This window comes from Micromys minutus, assembly GCF_963924665.1.
Source record: "Micromys minutus genome assembly, chromosome: 10".
In the NCBI taxonomy this organism is placed as follows: domain Eukaryota; kingdom Metazoa; phylum Chordata; class Mammalia; order Rodentia; family Muridae; genus Micromys; species Micromys minutus.
In genome coordinates this window covers 54429997-54447430 of record NC_137979.1, presented here as the reverse complement: position 1 = coordinate 54447430, position 17434 = coordinate 54429997, and the positions used below count along the sequence as shown (strand labels likewise).

Below are 17434 nucleotides of genomic sequence, written 5' to 3'. Positions count from 1 at the left end.
GTTGTTGAAGGTTTGTGTCTAAGGAGGTAACACACTGCTATTGTCTCCCTTGTTGAATATGCAGTCAGACAGCCATCTAACTGTTTATGCCCATGGATATAAACGGATGCAGCTTTTAGCCTGATACAGAGAGGATTCTTTTTGTAGAGGTTGGCAGTTAAAGCAGATAGTTATATGCCATCAGAGCTCTGAGAATAGTAATAATAATTAATAATAAATAAGACAATGGTGTCATCCCTACATTACAACCCCCAAGGTCTGGGGCAGAAGAGAGACTGAAAAGAAGTCAGGAGGCTGAGGAAGGAGAAGATTGCCATAAAACACTACTGTCTCAGGATGACATGGATGAGACATTCTTCTACCACCTAGTGATAGTCTGCTCCCATATGACCTCAGCATCTTTCTAACCTCAGTAATTGTAAGTATTCTGATAGCCTGTCTAATTATTCTGAATTGGTCAAATGTGTTTTATTAATTAAAAAAACAAGAAAAGAGTTACTAGAATTTTAACTGTAAAAATAGATGTTAATGAATTGTTAGTTTGTTATTTTTTCCAGTTATTCTGGTTAAGGAATAAATATCTAGGTTAGTGAATCCTAGTAAATGCAAGAGCTGAGAACTGTCTGCTCACGTACAGACTATGCACCTTACTTCTAAATGTTCTAAGCCTTTTCTGGATTCAGCCTAGGTTTCTTCACTGTCAGATTCTCCTCTCTTCTCCAGGTAAATGGCAGCATCCCCAGAAGCTCAAATATTCTGGCAATATTTTGAAGATAATATTTAGAAACATAAAGTACATCACTTTGTGGAACTGTGTTAGAAACCAAAGCTTTGCTAGACCCTGGACCTTCCATATCAACTGAACAGTAAAGAGTGGCCCTTCAACCTTTTATTGAGGTCCTTAACTCAGGAGCTCAGCTCTCAGGGAAGCATTAAGCAGCATCTTTCTTGTCCTGGATTCTTTAGGTGGAGCAACAAAGCTTAAGAGTTAATGTAGACAAGGAGTTAGACTGTAGAAAATGCTCAGGTTGTAAAATCAGATAACATCCACATGGCTGAGTACTGAGTGGTCAGTGAGGTTCGGAGGCAAGGGAGGTCCAGGCCTTTGTATATGCAAAAGGGAACAGGAGGCACAGTGAAAAAAACTGACCAAAGAAGTCCCCGAGAAGACAGCTTCACATTTCTAAGAGGCACGAGACAGCTAAAAAACATGTTTGGATATCTATAAAACATCGTGTCAAGATAAAATGAGAGCTGGTACAATGGTTTAATGGTTAAGAGCACTTATTCCTCCTCCAAAAGACCTGGGTTCAATCCCCAGCTTACGTAAGGATCGCTCACCAGATCCAGAAAATCTCACACCCTCTCCTTGCTTCCGTGGGACCACCATCAACCACACATGACATACATGAACACAGACACATATGTAAAAATAATACAAAAATAAGTAATTTTAAATGAAACAAAGAAATAAAAGAATTTAGCAAAGATCAATAAACAATACAAAACCAAAAAAGAAAAGAAGGCCCTTCATGTTTAAGGAGAAAATATACCTTATAAATCAAGAACAGGGATGGGGAAAATTCAACAAGAGGATGGGTACAATGAACAAACAACTCAGAATCCAGAAGATAAGAAAGAGGGTTGAGTAGAGGTCAAGGTAAATTCACCATGAAACTAAGCTACATTAGCACAGTAGTGAGGGACATGAGCATGGCTGAACTTCCACCAGGGACACAGGCAAAGGGTGACAGGGAATCATGGCAACAGCGGGGGAAGAACAGGAGCAGAGAAAGTGGAACAAAAGTAAGAAGAAGAAACCTGTGTATACACAGGTATAAAAATCAAAAACTTCCGTAAAATAAGCTAAGCTATCAGAAGTATGCGCCTTGCAGCAAGTAAAATGAATTACAACTAAGAAGAATGGCTCTGGGTTATCACTAAGTTCAAACATGGCAACCTCAGACCAAACTAGTCATATGAACAGTAAGAGTTTCGGGTAAAATGTGAGAAACTATGAGATGACTAGAAAAGCTAAAAGTAATATCTAGTATCCAAAGGCAATGTGAAACTGCACACAAGGCTTTGGGGGAAGTGATAGCCCGAGTATGGTGCCCAGGGAAGTCATCCTTCACACACTTGGCTATTACTGAGCCAGCCACATAGTGACCAAACTGTGAGTTACTTCAAAGATGTTCATCACACCCAAAATGCAGTGAAGCTGATTTAAATAAACCAAATACATATAGCAGTCGGAAGGGTCATAGGACATTATATATAACGAGTTTTTGTGGCAGGAAATAACTAATATTCTTAAAAAGTTTAAAGCACTGTAAACTTGATGTGTTATAAACAGTATTCTTTCAACATCCTAAAAACTCATCCCTTGTATGAAGAAATCACTTCCTAAGCTTCAGAAATGTTTCGATTTCTTTTATTCTCCATCAAAATCCACATAAAATGAAATTTTACATTTAAACAAAACTGGCAAGTATGATATGGTCCTGTTCTAAAAATCTGTTTTTAATCTCTAACCTCCTTATTCTTAAATTTATCAGCCTCATGAAACGTATGTAGTGACATCACTAACAACAGTTATTTCTGGAAGTTCTGAATGAAGTTAGTTCCCATGTCATGCTCCAACAGCTCCCACTGGGGGAATATTCCCATAGAGTGTTGCAAAAGTATTTTAACAAGGTATGCACTCTCCTTGCAAAACCCCACAGGTTTCTGGGTCTGTAAACTCATGCAGATATGATATCTAGGTGAAGGACTGTGATAACGCATGTTCACCAACTCTGGACTTTGCCCTCCTGTTTTGCAAGCCAATTCTCCGCTCACTGGCTCCGTGTCTATCTTACTGCTGAAAATTCATGCTCTGTCTGTTATCACAGTGAGGTCTCTAGAGAAGGTAATATCATCATCTAGGCCCCTCCTCGGATATGTTTTCTGGGCTAAGTGGCAAAAACTACCCTGTTGTTTTTATTTCCCCAGTTTAGATTCTCCCCATTCTAGTATCTCCACCATGGGTCAGCACAACTGCAAGAGCACTGAAGCTCATAGTAAAAACTACCAGAAATGACAGTAAACATCTCTATTAAAAATTAGGTTATATTTAGTGTGTGTGTGTGTGTGTCTGTGTCTGTGCACATGTGTGCTCACATGCACGTGTCAGGTTATGACTTGAAGGGGTCTGTTGTTTCCTTCCACCATAGAGGTCCAAAATACTAACAAACTCAGGTATTAGCACTGGTGGCAAGTGCCTTAACTGCTAAGCTATCTCACAACTCTATCAACATTTTCTCAAAAGACAAATTAAAAGCACTTAAATCATTGTGGGTTCTGATCATCACACGAATAGTTCAAGGGATAGTTTACTTTAAGTCAGACATTAAAAGACAGGATTTTTTTTTCTATAGGGTTTACCAGGCAACATTTCAATATGATGCCACCCTGCAGTCTGTTGTAGCACCAGGTAGGACTGACCTTCTGACCTCATTGCTGCAGAGCCTTTTCCAGCTCATTCCACTACAGCCCAGAATAACCCGCTCCACCCTTAGAAAGCTCTTGTAACTGCCTGGAATACAATTCCCTCACCTCAGGCTGTGCAATGGGTTCTTCCTTCACTTCCCTCAGGTAGTAAGTCAAGTATCAGTTCATTCCAGTCCTCTGCTGCCAACCTAACAATAACTCTTCAAGTAAAGCACCCCCTCACCCACAATCACAAGAGCCAGCTTTTCAAATCAAGAAATTCTTCACTGCCATATCCAAACCTTTGGAACAATGATTAATGAAAGTTTTTTCTCTATAAACATAAATTCATAAATGAGAAACCATTGACTCCAGTTAATATTTTATCTAACAAGACAATGCAAAGAGTTCTTATCCAGGGAGAAATGTTAAATGAGTTTCCTCTAAAATGAAACATATATTCCATACTCCAGCCACTACCTTCACTCCTGCCCTCCTAATTCACATTCTTTTAACAGTCTTTAATCTAGGTGGAAAAACTTCAGCTGTTCCCCACCCATTAACAACACACAATAAAAGGAAGATAGCAAGCTTTGCCTTTCACAAAGCCTGTGTGTCTCCAAATCCAAGCACTTGGCTTGTCCATATATCCTTACTACTTGGATCTCTGACTTTGACAACTTAATGGCTAGAAACAAAGTTCTTATCCTTCAGTCTGTAGGAACAATATGTTCCAGAAGAAAAACTATTCATTGTAGATTATAGATCTGGGGATAGAGCTCAGCAATGGAGAACTTGCCTAGCATACATGAAGCTCAGGGTTCCATCCCAACACTGTAAATGAAAAAAAAAAAAGAAAACAACAACAACAACAACAACAACAACAACAACAAAACCACCAAACAAAAAATCAAATGTTAAAAATCACATGAAAGTACCTTTTGATAAGATTTTAGGGCGACTCACAAATTCTTCATTACTAAACACATCTAGGTCCTCAATACTAAAGAAACATTTTATCCTAATTTTAGATAATTCTGGCAACCACCATAGTAATCCAGTTAACTTAGTATTTCTTTACCTGTAATTCTCTAGTCTCAATAAACATTGCCCTCTCTCAAAAAGACACACTTCTAGTGACAAAAACACCTTAAGTGTGTTAATGTCCAAGCATGTCAACTCTTTCCTCTACTTACAGCCAGGGCACTGTCCCTGGGCTCCAGCAAGCAACTCAGTCTGTGATAAGGGCCCACCTACACTTTCTATGACCCAAAACCACTGACTAAATGAATGGATTTCAATCTGTCTCTCTCTGTGTCTGTCCATCTATCCATCTGTTTCTCTTCCCTTTCTCCACTCCATCTCCTATTTAGTGTAGATTAAACAGCCCTCTTCAATGTCCCAACCAGTCTTAAATGAAAACTTCCCATTTGCATGTCTTGCAGAATGGACAGCTTGTCTCTGCCACTGTGTTTGTTGCCAAGAAGCTTAGTTTCAAATCCTTGAAATCATGACCTTGCTAGAGCATGGCCCCATGTTTGTTTCTCACAGTCACTAACAATAAACAAGTATTCTTTCTGAGAACTGTGACCACTTGTTTATCTGCTGAACAACATTTCCCTTTAAAGGCTTTGTAGTATAAAGGGACGATATAAAATAGAAGATTAAAGGGTGGTAAGATAGAATTGTCAAAAACACATTTCCATGGTTCAGGAAATCCTAGTATGCTAGGTGACTGTTTGTTTCCAACATGAATGAAGTCTGTGAAGAGACAATTAGAATGGTCTTTCTGTTCCAATGGCTTACACAGGAAAGGAACAGGAACCTGAGGAAAGCTCGGGCTTTCCAGGATATTTGTGACTATTTATCCAATGTGTTTGATGTTTCTCCTTCCACAGCTGTACACTTTGTGCTTACATTTGGCCCAAGATAATGTTCTTTGATTTTCTAAAATCATTATAGCTCCCAGTAAGATGCTTTCTATACTGGGAGCTCAAAAACCAAGCCCAGAGAAGGAAACTGAAGCCCAGAAGGCAGAAGTCACTTGCTTCCTATGAATGTCAGTTCCTCCATTATAAAATGTAAGGACTGACTGGGGAAGTGCTTCTGAAATTTGCCACTGAAGAACTAGCAGCAGCAAAGATGGCCAGTGCCCCCAGGACCTGAGGCCACAGTGAGAAGTAGACTGCAAACTGAAAGCTGCTTTACAGTGACACTCAACTTCATGTTAGAAGGGAGTGAGAACTTGGCATTTGTACAAGGCAGAAAGTCTATGTTTGTTTTATCAGGAACATTACCTCAGTAGTAAAGCCACATGCTTTCTGTTAAAACAATCATGTGCATTCAACACTGCAGGAAGCAGGTAAGGAGCCTCACAGAACTATATGCATTCACCACACCAGGACTCACCCTGTCCCAGCAAGAGAAGAAAGGGTGCTACGATCACAGGGTCTAAGTATTTAGCTTTGGAGAAAAGTAAGGAAAAATGATAGAAAACCTGTCACACTTAGATTTGAACAGTAACTGGGAAAGTAGGTGAGGTGTTGTATTAGAAAACCTGGTAAGGCACATGTGTAAGAAATGAGTCCCTCATGGCAGAAGCCAGTCTATGTCTCTCATGAAGTGGTTGAGACCAGACAAGCAAAAAGCCACACAATGTTCACTATAGAAGGGGCCTTCACAATGAGATGGTCCCAAATGCATAACTACCCTCACAATTCTCACAACAGATACTTGATATGCTTGACACTGGAAAACATGCTGTCGCACAGACTTAATATCCATGCAGTGGGCATGTTGATTTGTTAATTTCAAGTTCAGTGGACTACCTGATGAGGAAATCTGAAGTCATCATACTCCTCACCTACAAGGCTGTGTTCACTCCATAGAAATGTGTAGTATTAAAAATTTTTTTTGCTGAATTTATACATTTAATAACATGACATAAATACGTATCTTTTAATTTTACACAAATAAGAAAATCTACAAGGTGTTCTAAAATGTAGTTTATTCCTATCATCACTATAGCATATAAATCAGCATATTTGACATAGTATTGCATCAGATAGATTTAGTGTTATTTATTTTATTTGCAACTTCCTTTTACTCCAAATAATCTTACACACACACACACATACACACACACACACACACACACACACACACACACGATCACATAAGCAAGCAAACAAGTTCACATGTCACATGTACACATGCATGCACACATACCTTTTGTACACATGTGCAAATACTTTGTAGGGAGATTCTTCTCTTCTTTCTGACTTAATCCAGCTCACTTATCTCACTGTCCTTACTATACTAGTACAAAATTTAGCCTGGTACTTTGAGCAGGTCATTTCACAACTAGGATTAATAATATATTAACATTAATTATTATTATATTGTTTTTAATATTATACAAATTTATCACTAATAACAGATCTGTAAGAAACATTTTTCAATAAAGAACAGATTTAAGATACAGAATTATCTGCCAAATTCTATAGTTCTAGAGAAATAACAACAGCAGCAACAACCAATGACAAAAGCTAAAAAGATGCAAAGTCAGCTAGAAGGCCTTGACCACGGCTGAGACCTCACGGGGTGGGCGTGAGTGGCCTGTTCAGAACAAAAAGCAGGACTGTCAGATTCTAAACAAGAAAGACTCATTCATATGCACTCTTTTTTAAAAGCATATGTGATTATACCATCCCTATGGAAGTTAACCCAGACATTTATTTTTATTAATGTATTAAGATTAAAACAACAACCCTCAGGACACATACCAGATCAGGCTTGTTTTTTTTTTTTTTAATTGAATTCAAGTAAACCACTAATTGCTATCAATTAGTAGAGGAAATAAAATCCAATGATCATAAGGGATTAATTAGTTTTGGTATAGTACCTGCTTAATAGAGCTTAAAGTAGAATTATAAAAATTATTCTTATTTTAAGATTTCAAAGGTTTAAGTATCTTTAGAAATAAATGTATTAACCTGAGTTACAAATCCAGTTAATGCTTTTCCAGATGTTAAGGACAAACACATTAGGTAAACAAAAATTAATAGTAGTTAAATATTCTGGGAGACTTCTCTAAAAAGAAAAGAACATTTGATTTTAAAATCTAAACTTCTTCCACCATATATTGGGTCTAATTCTCTGCTCCCACAGCTAGGAACCTTCCTCCTACATTTTGTCTAACCTGGGCTTACTGTCTGCTCCCACCAATGGGAAACTTCTTCCTACGTTCTGTCACTTTTGTCCCACCTAGTTCCTTCTCTTTATGGGTTCTTGTAACTTACTAGTTTCACTGCTTAGAATGCTGTGCCTCAGAGACCTCTTGGCTGCTCCCTCCTGGTGCTCCAGAGAACTCTCAGCAGGGATTCAAATGCCCCATCTATCCAGTTGGAGACCCTGATTCCTGCTTGCCTATGGCAGTTGCTTGGCACATTCCATTTCTCCTCTTGACCCACTTTGCAGAGTCACTTCATGTGGGGTGCTGCCTGCACATTCTCCATTACAAGGTGGCGCTGACATCCGACTGGAGTTAGCAGTAAACAAGTCATGTGAGCACGTGCTGGGTAACTTTCCACTCCTTGAGCTCTGCCTCTCCCATGGCGTCATAGGGCCTGATGAGTTTCAACCAATCAGGGGGCTCCACGTCCAAGGCAAGGACTGATTCCTATATAAGGGGATGGGCTAGATAGTTCGGGGTCTTCGTCTTCACGTGTTGCAAGCTTATGCTCTGCCTCTCAAGAGCATTAAAGCTTTACCACAGAAGAATCCTATTTCGTGTGCCTTGTCGTTCTTGCTGGCGAGACGGTTGCGCGGGACATCTGGTGCCTGAACCCGGGAACTCGACCACTCCATCGTCTGCACCACCGAAGACCCCCTGTCTCTGGGCAGGGAGGATCCAGAACTGCGGGGAGATAAGTTCGGCAAGGTATGTCTGACCCTGGATCTTTCTTTAATTTGGTTTAAATCTTCCACGGCCGTGGGAAGAGTCCGTAGAGGCTCTGGTCTTTGTCAGTGCAGTTTTTATTCTCTTCCTCTTAATTTCTTACTGTGTCCAATGGGGCTGGTGTTAGTTTTGTGCTTACTCGCCTTTCAGTTTCACTTTGTGCCGCAACATAAATAAGCCTCGGGCATTACATCACTGTGATGGGCTCTTCACACTCGACCATTACAGCCCTGCAGTCAATTCTTAAGCAGAGAGATCTAGAATTGCCCACCGGCATCTTACAGCATTTCGTAAAAGAGGTAGAGCGTGCTGCCCCTTGGTTTTTGGTCTCTGGGTCTCTCTCACCAGCCTCATGGAAAAAATTGGGTAGAAATTTAGGCCATGTGCATACTGCCGGAGACCTCGGGCCCGGGACCATGGCCATTTGGATGATGGTACAAAATTGTTTAAAAGATGAGAGTTGTAGGCCCGCTGTCGCTGCGGGGCAAGAGGCATTGAGTGAAGTCCAGGATAGACTATCAGAAGCCGAACAGAGCGAGAGGATGGGCGCGCGCAGAAAAAGGCACCCCCCAAGGAAAACGGGACCTCCAGGTACGCTGCACAGCGGGAGAGTTGTTACCCACAAACCTTCAGATTTTCATTCCCTTATGCCCTCTAATATTAAGAAAAGGGGAGTCAGCTTGTACCCTGTAGAAGACCTTGAGGCTCTTAACATTGATAGCCTCGAGACTTCAGATGATAATGAGCTAGAAGTCTTAGACCCAGAAGAAGAAGCAGAGCTAGATGAAGAAGCAGCTAGATATGAGGAAAAAAGATACTATCCTGATGAGTGGTGCAGGCCCATGCGCTTGTCCCCAATTGTTCTGACAGTGCCTCCTTTACCCATGGCCCCCCCTCCTTATGCAGCACGCACGCCTGTAAAATCTTTCTCGTTCCTCTGGGAAAGGGTGAGAAGGGAGATGCATCTTGCTTTCCCTGTGTTTGAGACAGCTGAGGGTGGCCGCGTTCATGCCCCCGTAGAATATAATCAAATAAAAGAATTGGCAGAGTCAGTCAGAAAATACGGGGTAACCGCCAACTTTACTATTGCTCAGCTTGAAAGATTGGCTACCTCTGCCTTAACTCCCTCTGATTGGCAGACAATTGCCAAGGCTGCTCTACCAAGCATGGGACAGTATATGGAGTGGAAGGCTCTTTGGTATGAGGCTGCCCAAACCCAAGCAAGAGCCAATGCTACGGCCCTGACTCCTGAACAACAAGAATGGACGTTTTATCTGCTGACTGGCCAAGGTCGCTATGCAGCAGATCAGACAGCTTATCATTGGGGCGCCTACACCCAAGTATCAAGCACAGCCCTTAAGGCCTGGAAGGCACTTTCAAAAAAGGGAGGGGCCGATAATTAGCTTACAAAATTCATTCAGGGACCTCAAGAGCCTTTTTCAGATTTTGTAGCCCGCATGACCGAGGCGGCAGGACGGATCTTCGGGGATCCTGAGCAGGCTGCCCCTCTTATTGAACAGCTTATTTTTGAGCAGGCCACCCAAGAATGTCGAGCCGCTATCGCCCCTAGAAAGGGCAAAGGTCTTCAAGATTGGCTTCTAGTCTGTAGAGAACTGGGAGGGCCACTCACTAATGCAGGTCTCGCGGCAGCCATTTTGCAGTCCCAGAGGGGCCCTCCACAAGCCCCTGATAGACGGATCTGTTTTAGATGTGGAAAATCTGGACACTTCAAAAAAGATTGTCGGATGGTCACTAGAGACCCTCCGCCCCTTTGCACAAGATGTGGCAAGGGGTACCATAAAGCTGAACATTGCCGCTCTGTCAGAGACCTCAAAGGCCGGCTCCTCCCTAGACTAGAGAGCCAGATCACCCAGACCAATGAGATGCCAAAAAACGGGCCACTGGGCCCCCGTTCCCAGGGCCCTCAAAGATATGGGAGCAAATATACCAAACCCCTAGGGGAGAGCAAAGTGAGCATACAAACAGGCCAACAAGAATGGACCTGCGTGCCTCCTCCTCACTGGTATTAATGCCTCAGATGGGCGTTCAGCCCATCCCTGTAGGAGCGGTCACCTTGCCTCCAGAAACCCTAGGACTGATCCTCGGACGAGGATCCCTTACAGCACAAGGACTGATAGTCCACCCAGGCATAGTAGACAATGACCACTCCTCTGAAATACAGGTACTGTGCTCCAGCCCAATGGGCATATTCTCTGTAACTCAGGGCGACAGGATTGCACAGTTATTGTTCCTCCCTGATAACTCTGATAAAAAGACTAAGGAAAAAGCAAAAAAACAGATGGGTTCCTCTGGGACCGATTTAGCCTATTTAGCAGTATCTTTGAATACCAGGCCAAGGCTTAACTTGTGGGTTAATGAGAAGAAATTTGAGGGCATCCTCGATACAGGGGCTGATAAAAGTATTATATCCACTCATTGGTGGCCCAAACACTAGCCTGTTGTAGAGTCATCACACTCCTTACAAGGATTGGGTTATAAGTCCTGCCCCACCATTAGTGCAGCCTCACTCACCTGGAAAGTCCCTGAAGGCCAATGTGGGTGATTTGTCCCCTATGTACTCCCTCTTCCAGTTAACTTATGGGGGAGAGATATAATGCAACAAATGGGGCTAATTCTGTCCAATAAATATTCTGCACAGGCTTATGATATTATGGATAAGATGGGATATAAAGAGGGAAAAGGCTTGGGACGCTATGAACAAGGACCCCTAGAGCCTGTCTCGCCTAACCCCAACAAAGAAAGGCAGGGTCTGGGTTTTTCCTAAGCGCCATTGAGGCAGTACGGCCCATACCTTGGAAAACGGAGGATCCGGTATGGGTTCCTCAATGGTCCCTTACCTCCGAAAAATTAGAAGCTGTTACCCAATTAGTTAGAGAACAACTACAATTGGGTCATGTAGAACCCTCTACTTCACCTTGGAATACCCCTATTTTTGTGATTAAAAAGAAATCAGGAAAATGGCCATTGTTGCATGACTTGAGAGCCATCAATAAACAAATGCATTTGCTTGGCCATATACAACGTGGCCTACCGGTTCTCACGGCGCTCCCAAAACAATGGCCTTTAATGATAATAGATATTAAAGATTGTTTCTTTTCCATACCTTTACATTCTCAAGATAGGCCTAGGTTGCCTTTACCCTTCCTTCTATTAAGCAAATGGATGTTACCCATGTCTCCTCCTTTGGTAAGCTGCAATATGTGCAGCCACTCCTTTATCTGGAGAGAAGGCCTCACTCGCCATCCAACATTGCCTAGAGGCCTGGAGTGCCTGGGGTAAACCAAAGTTCTTAAAAACAGATAATGGTCCTGCTTGTACCTCACAAAAATTCCAACAATTTTGTAGCCACATGGCCGTGACACATCTCACAGGTTTGCCTTACAACCCACAAGGGCAAGGCATCGTCGAACGTGCTCACAGCACCCTCAAATCCTATTTAATAAAACAAAAAGGGGGAATTATGCAAGCTCTACCTCCTGTGCCTAGAACTGCAACTTCCATGGCACTATTCACCTTAAATTTTTAAAATCTTGATGACCACGGCCATACGGTGGCTGAAAGGCATTGCCTACCATGAACAAACCAAGAGAGATGGTGAAATAGAAAGATGTCATAACTAATAAATGGAAAGGACCGGATCTTGTGTTGATCAGATCCAGGGGAGCTGTTTGTGTTTTCCCTCAGGATGAAAATAATCCCTTCTGGGTCCCCGTCCCCGAGAGGCTCACTCGAAAAATGGTGGAGACTCCTGATGACAGCCCTGCTCCTGATGCTTTGGAACCAGAGAGTCAGAGGAGAGGCGAGATGGGCGATTCTGTCGGCATTCCTGAAACCAATTCCAGTGGAACATGATGCTACAGTCTTCCCTAAGCTTTTCACCCCCGATATTAACTTGGGTGGGGGTGGGACTCTTTGGAGCAATCCTTTGCTGCGGACTTGTGTTGCTTCTCTGGCTGGTTTGTAAGCTCAAGGCCCAAACAAAAAGAGAGACAAGGTGGTTATTGCCCAAGCGCTTGTCGCTCTAGAACATGGAGAATCAGCCGATATCTGGTTGCCTATGCTTAGGTAGTAGGTCGCCGGCCAGACAGCTCTTGCACTCCTAGAACTTCAGTTCATTGCACAGGATTAAAGTGTCTGGCTTGAGCAGCCCATGAGGGATGCCGAGCTAAGCATCGCACTGAGAGCCTCTTGTCGCGGGGTATCTCTGGGAGATATGTCATTTTGCATGAGGGTTGCCTGCCCCAGTGTTCCTCCCTCAGAAAAAAACGGCAGAGTGACAGGTCAAGAGTACTACGGGCTACAAAAGGCCTAGCGGTTACTCCTGTACATGGTCTTTATACACCTTAATGAGGATTTGACTTCTATCTCCGCCCTCCTAATATGGGTGTCCTACTTTGCTTAAAAAATAAAAGAAAGGGGGAGATGTGGGGCGCTGCCTGCACATTCTCAATTACAACATGGCGCTGACATCCGGCTGGAGTTAGCAGTAAACAAGTCATGTGCGCACGTGCTGGGTAACTTGCCACTCCTTGAGCTCTGCCTCTCCCGTGGCGTCATAGGGCCTGATGAGTTTCAACCAATCAGGGGGCTCCACGTCCAAGGAGAGGACTGATTCCTATATAAGGGGATGGGCTAGATAGTTCGGGGTCTTCGTCTTCACGTGTTGCAAGCTTATGCTCTGCCTCTCGAGAGCATTAAAGCTTTACCACAGAAGAATCCTATTTCGTGTGCTGCGTCGTTCTTGCTGGTGAGACAGTTGCGCGGGACAACTTCAACTACTATTCACATGTTGACTATCTACCAAAATCTAGAATGCATCGGCCACGGCCAGGGAGTCTTGCCTCCTTGTCTAGCAATGCCCAGTGCTGCTGCACAGACGCCACCCAGCAGGTGCTATTCTATCGTGTAATGTCTGAGTAAATCATTCTAGGACAGACGGGACGAAGGAGTCAGTAACCACAATAAAGTTTTCAATTAAATGTTCAGAGTAACACCATCAAGATTGCCTTCAGAAGAATATTAAAACTCTTCTGTCTGGGTTTCAATACAACATATTATTTTAAATATTTCAAATATATTAATGGACATGTTTATATTTTACAGAGATTTCTGTGATTAAGAGATGATTACAAGGAGTTATATTAAAATTAACTGGTATCATGAAAATGAAAGGCCGACCTGCTGTTCATATCTCTGCCTGACGTCTTCCAGCTGCCACAGAAACTCCTTGGACTGCTTCTCACGGAGAGACTTGGATCTAGTTAGGTCTGCTTCCACTTTTTCCATCTGTGAAAGTTAAAAATAAAGTTTTAAAAAACATATATTTCATTGTTTAAAGTTTGCCCATCTCTTAAGATTCTAAACCTTAAACACCTCAACAATCAGTGATAAAACAAGGCTGGTAAGAGAACTATTTTAGCATACTTCAATAATTCAAGAAGGGATTAAAATTGATATACATCTGAATATGGTCTAACATTATAACTACAATAAAACCCACAAGAGTTTAAAGAAAAGCATTAAACAATACACAAGGTATTTTCCTTTCCTTTTAAGATGTGAGTTTTACAAATTTAGCCTAGGCTGGCCTGGAACTCCAGGTCTCCCTGCTTCAGTCTCCCATTACTGAGGTGACAGGACTGTGCCCCACCAGTAGCTGAAAGTCAACATTTTTGTAATTAGAAGTTACTGACAAATGCGACATAGAGAGAAAGCAGCTTAACACAGTAATAATGCTGACCACCAAACTAGCATCACACTCAGCTAGGGAAAGCTGACAGTCCTTCCTCTAAGTGAAGGCACTGAACAAGAATGTTGACTTCAACCCTTTTTCCACAGCTTTGGACACCCTGGTCGTAGCAAGGACATGCTGAGAAAAATACCCCACCAGGAACAAAGATAAAATCATCTCTGATCTTACAAGTGTAAACCCCTAAAGATGTCACTAAAAACTGTTAGAACTAATCCATAAAGATGTCAAATACAGAACAGCAGTCTAACAATAGCAATATTGATATATGCCACCAATAAAAGAATTGAAGAAAAAAATCCCACTCATAACAAAGTCTAATGGTTAGCTATGACTTTCAACAGCTAAAGAATGTATATATCAGAACTATAAAATGCTGATAAAAGAAATCAATAAAAATAAATCAATACAAAGACATCCTATGATCTCTAGTTAGAATAATTAATACTTTTTAAATGTCCACATCAACCAAAACAATTCACAGATTCAGTGGCATCCCTATCAATTTCCAGTATCATTCTCACGGAACTAAATATAACAATCCTAAAATTCCCAAAGGACCAAAGAAGACTTTGGACAGCCTAAGCAATCTAAGCAGAGAAGAACAAAGCTGGAGCTATCATACTACTGACATCAAGATACACACTGAAGCCGCAGGAATCTAACAGCATGACGTTAGCATAAGACCGTCAACACTGGGATGTGAGTCTAGAAATGAACATGCACCCAGAGTCAGGTGATTTCCCACATGTATGCCAAGATCACAGAAGAGGAAATCTCTTTTTAAAAATGGCATATGGAAAATTGGTTGTCTACTTGAGGAGGATGGACCTGAATTCTTTCCTACAATATACATGAAATTCAAAATGGATGAAAAATTTAAACATTACACACTGACACTGTAATATGAATAGGAGTAAACATATAGGCAAACCTTCCTAGCATTAGTTTTAACAAAGATTTCTTGTCACAACAATAAAATGAACTGTCAACAACAACAACAACAAAAAACAGAGATATGAAGGTAAAATATTTTTTACAGTTACTCTGACAATTCAGCTGACACCAGATGGAGTACATTTCATAAAGGGTCAACATCAAAACAGCAAGAGAATGCAGATATTTAAAACCAGGTGAAGGGTTTGAACATGTATCTCAAAGAAGACATCCAAATGGACGACAGATTCATGAAAAAAAGTGTTCAATATTACTAATGATTAGGTACATACAAATTAAAATCACAATTAGCATCTTATAAATGTCAGAATAATTGTTACTTACAAGATATAGTGATAAGGAGAAGGAAGAATAAGGAATTTCTGATGCTGTTGGTGGAAATATAACAGCATAGTGACTGTAGAAAACCATGGAGCTTTGTAAACAACTAAAAGCAGAGCTATTGAATGATCTAGTAATCCAAGTCCTGTGCATATATCCATGGTAACTGAAATTGATATGTTGAAGAGGTAGTTGCAACCCCTTGTTTATTTTAGAGTCATTCACAGTAGCCAAAATATGAGATCTCTCCAAGTGTTCATGGGCATGCATGCAGGGTGATGTATAACGTGAAAAACAGAGTCCTGCTCAGCCTTTGAAAAAATAGGGCACCTGGCTGTTCGAAACAACACAGGAAGGGTAACATGTTAACTGAAATATGCAAGTTCAGGAAGATAAAATGCATGGCCTCACCTATTTATAGAATCTGACAAAGTCAAGCTTATGGAACACAAAGGACAGTGGCAGCTACCAGAGACCACAGAGGGGGAAAACATTAGGATATGATGTCCAGGACAAAACTTCAATGGCAAAAGAGGAGTAAGTTCTAGTGATCTGCAGCACTAGGAGGGACTGCAGTCTACAGCACAGACTCACATCATCAAGCATCCTGCCATGGAGAAGGGAGGAGATGAAAACTCTCACGCTGCAGCAAACTGCATAACAGAGACGTGAACTGATGCACATAAACACATACGACTGTGACTTGTGAACTGAAGAAATAACAGAATCATCCTATTCTGAGACTGAAAGCTATCTTATAAGTGAGTGAAAGAATAAAGAAAAGGTCAAGGAAAGCAGGAGGGCAGACAGGTGCAGACCTGATCCTAGTAGTAGTTTCAGACAAACATTCACATAATACAGATTCTTGCTTCTTATTATTTCAGTAAAAATAAAATATCAAAAGTAAATAAATTTTAAAATTGAAAATGTGTAAAGATATAAAATAAAAATCAGCACTTTATGTATGCAAGCATTATTGTTTGTAACCAAGATAGAAAACTAAACATACACATTTTTTAAAAAATATAAATGTTAAGAAAAAACAATGTACATAACAATAACTAATAGGTAAAAATAAAATATATTTCACTTTAAATTAACACTGACCGAGAATGCCAAACCCCACTCCATTCTTCCTCCACAATTTAAGTAGAATAGAAAACAAGCCTTACAAAGCTTATCTAAAACTAGAGTTCTCAGTTGCCATAACTACAAAGGATTCTGCTTCCTCACACATCATCATTCCAAATTCCATTCACTTCAAACAAAACCAAAGGGAAGCAAGAGCTCCTTTATTGTGTATCTCTGGCTTCAAGAAAAACCAAGAATAGAGTTTGGCAGCCCACCCAGGAGCAGGAGTAAGACTGCATGCATTTCTGTGCTGTTTGGTATACACAGAAGCAAGAATTAAAATGGTGCAGGGCACTGGGATCTTCCTGATAGGATCCTCAGGCTTATGCCAGAGGAAGGAAGACTTCAGAGAAAACCCAGGTACCCAGGGCTTCAACAGTGTGCTCTGGATGTAATTGTTTCCCAGTGTAAGAAAGGTCAAGAGCAGCCATCTACAGGTCAGAGCTGTCAGGGTCACAGCTGCTGTGGTTCACCATTGCCCTGGCAGTTGCAAAATGATCTCTCTAGTTCTGGACATCTGGGAAGGGGAGGACAGAGGGGAAGGAAAGAAGAGAAGGAAAGGGGGTATGAATTAGCTCAGAATCCTCTTCTAAGCCAGAGTATGATGATCTATCCTTATTGTCAGTGTTATGGCTTACAATCACCTAAAAGACATACTTCTGCGCATGTCTATAATGATATAATACAGGAACGGACTGAGAAGACCCACCCTCAATGTGGGTAAAATCATCTCTCAGGCTGGGGTCCCAGATCAAATAAACAGGAAGGGAGAATGCAGGTTGAGCACCAGCATTCATCATTCTCTGCATACTGAGGACACAATG

At 41.5% G+C, this 17434-nt stretch overlaps 1 protein-coding gene across 1 annotated transcript in view; it reads right to left on the bottom strand.

Annotated features, from left to right (window-relative positions):
- The window catches only part of CEP112 (centrosomal protein 112), a gene marked incomplete at its 5' end in the record, with an annotated part of 392261 nt that overhangs the window by 211346 nt on the left and 163481 nt on the right, over nucleotides 1-17434 (bottom strand). Inside the window, one exon of the mRNA XM_080924200.1 lies at nucleotides 13631-13738. Coding sequence (XP_080780326.1) covers nucleotides 13631-13738 — 108 coding nt within the window. The remainder of the gene's footprint in view (nucleotides 1-13630; nucleotides 13739-17434) is intronic.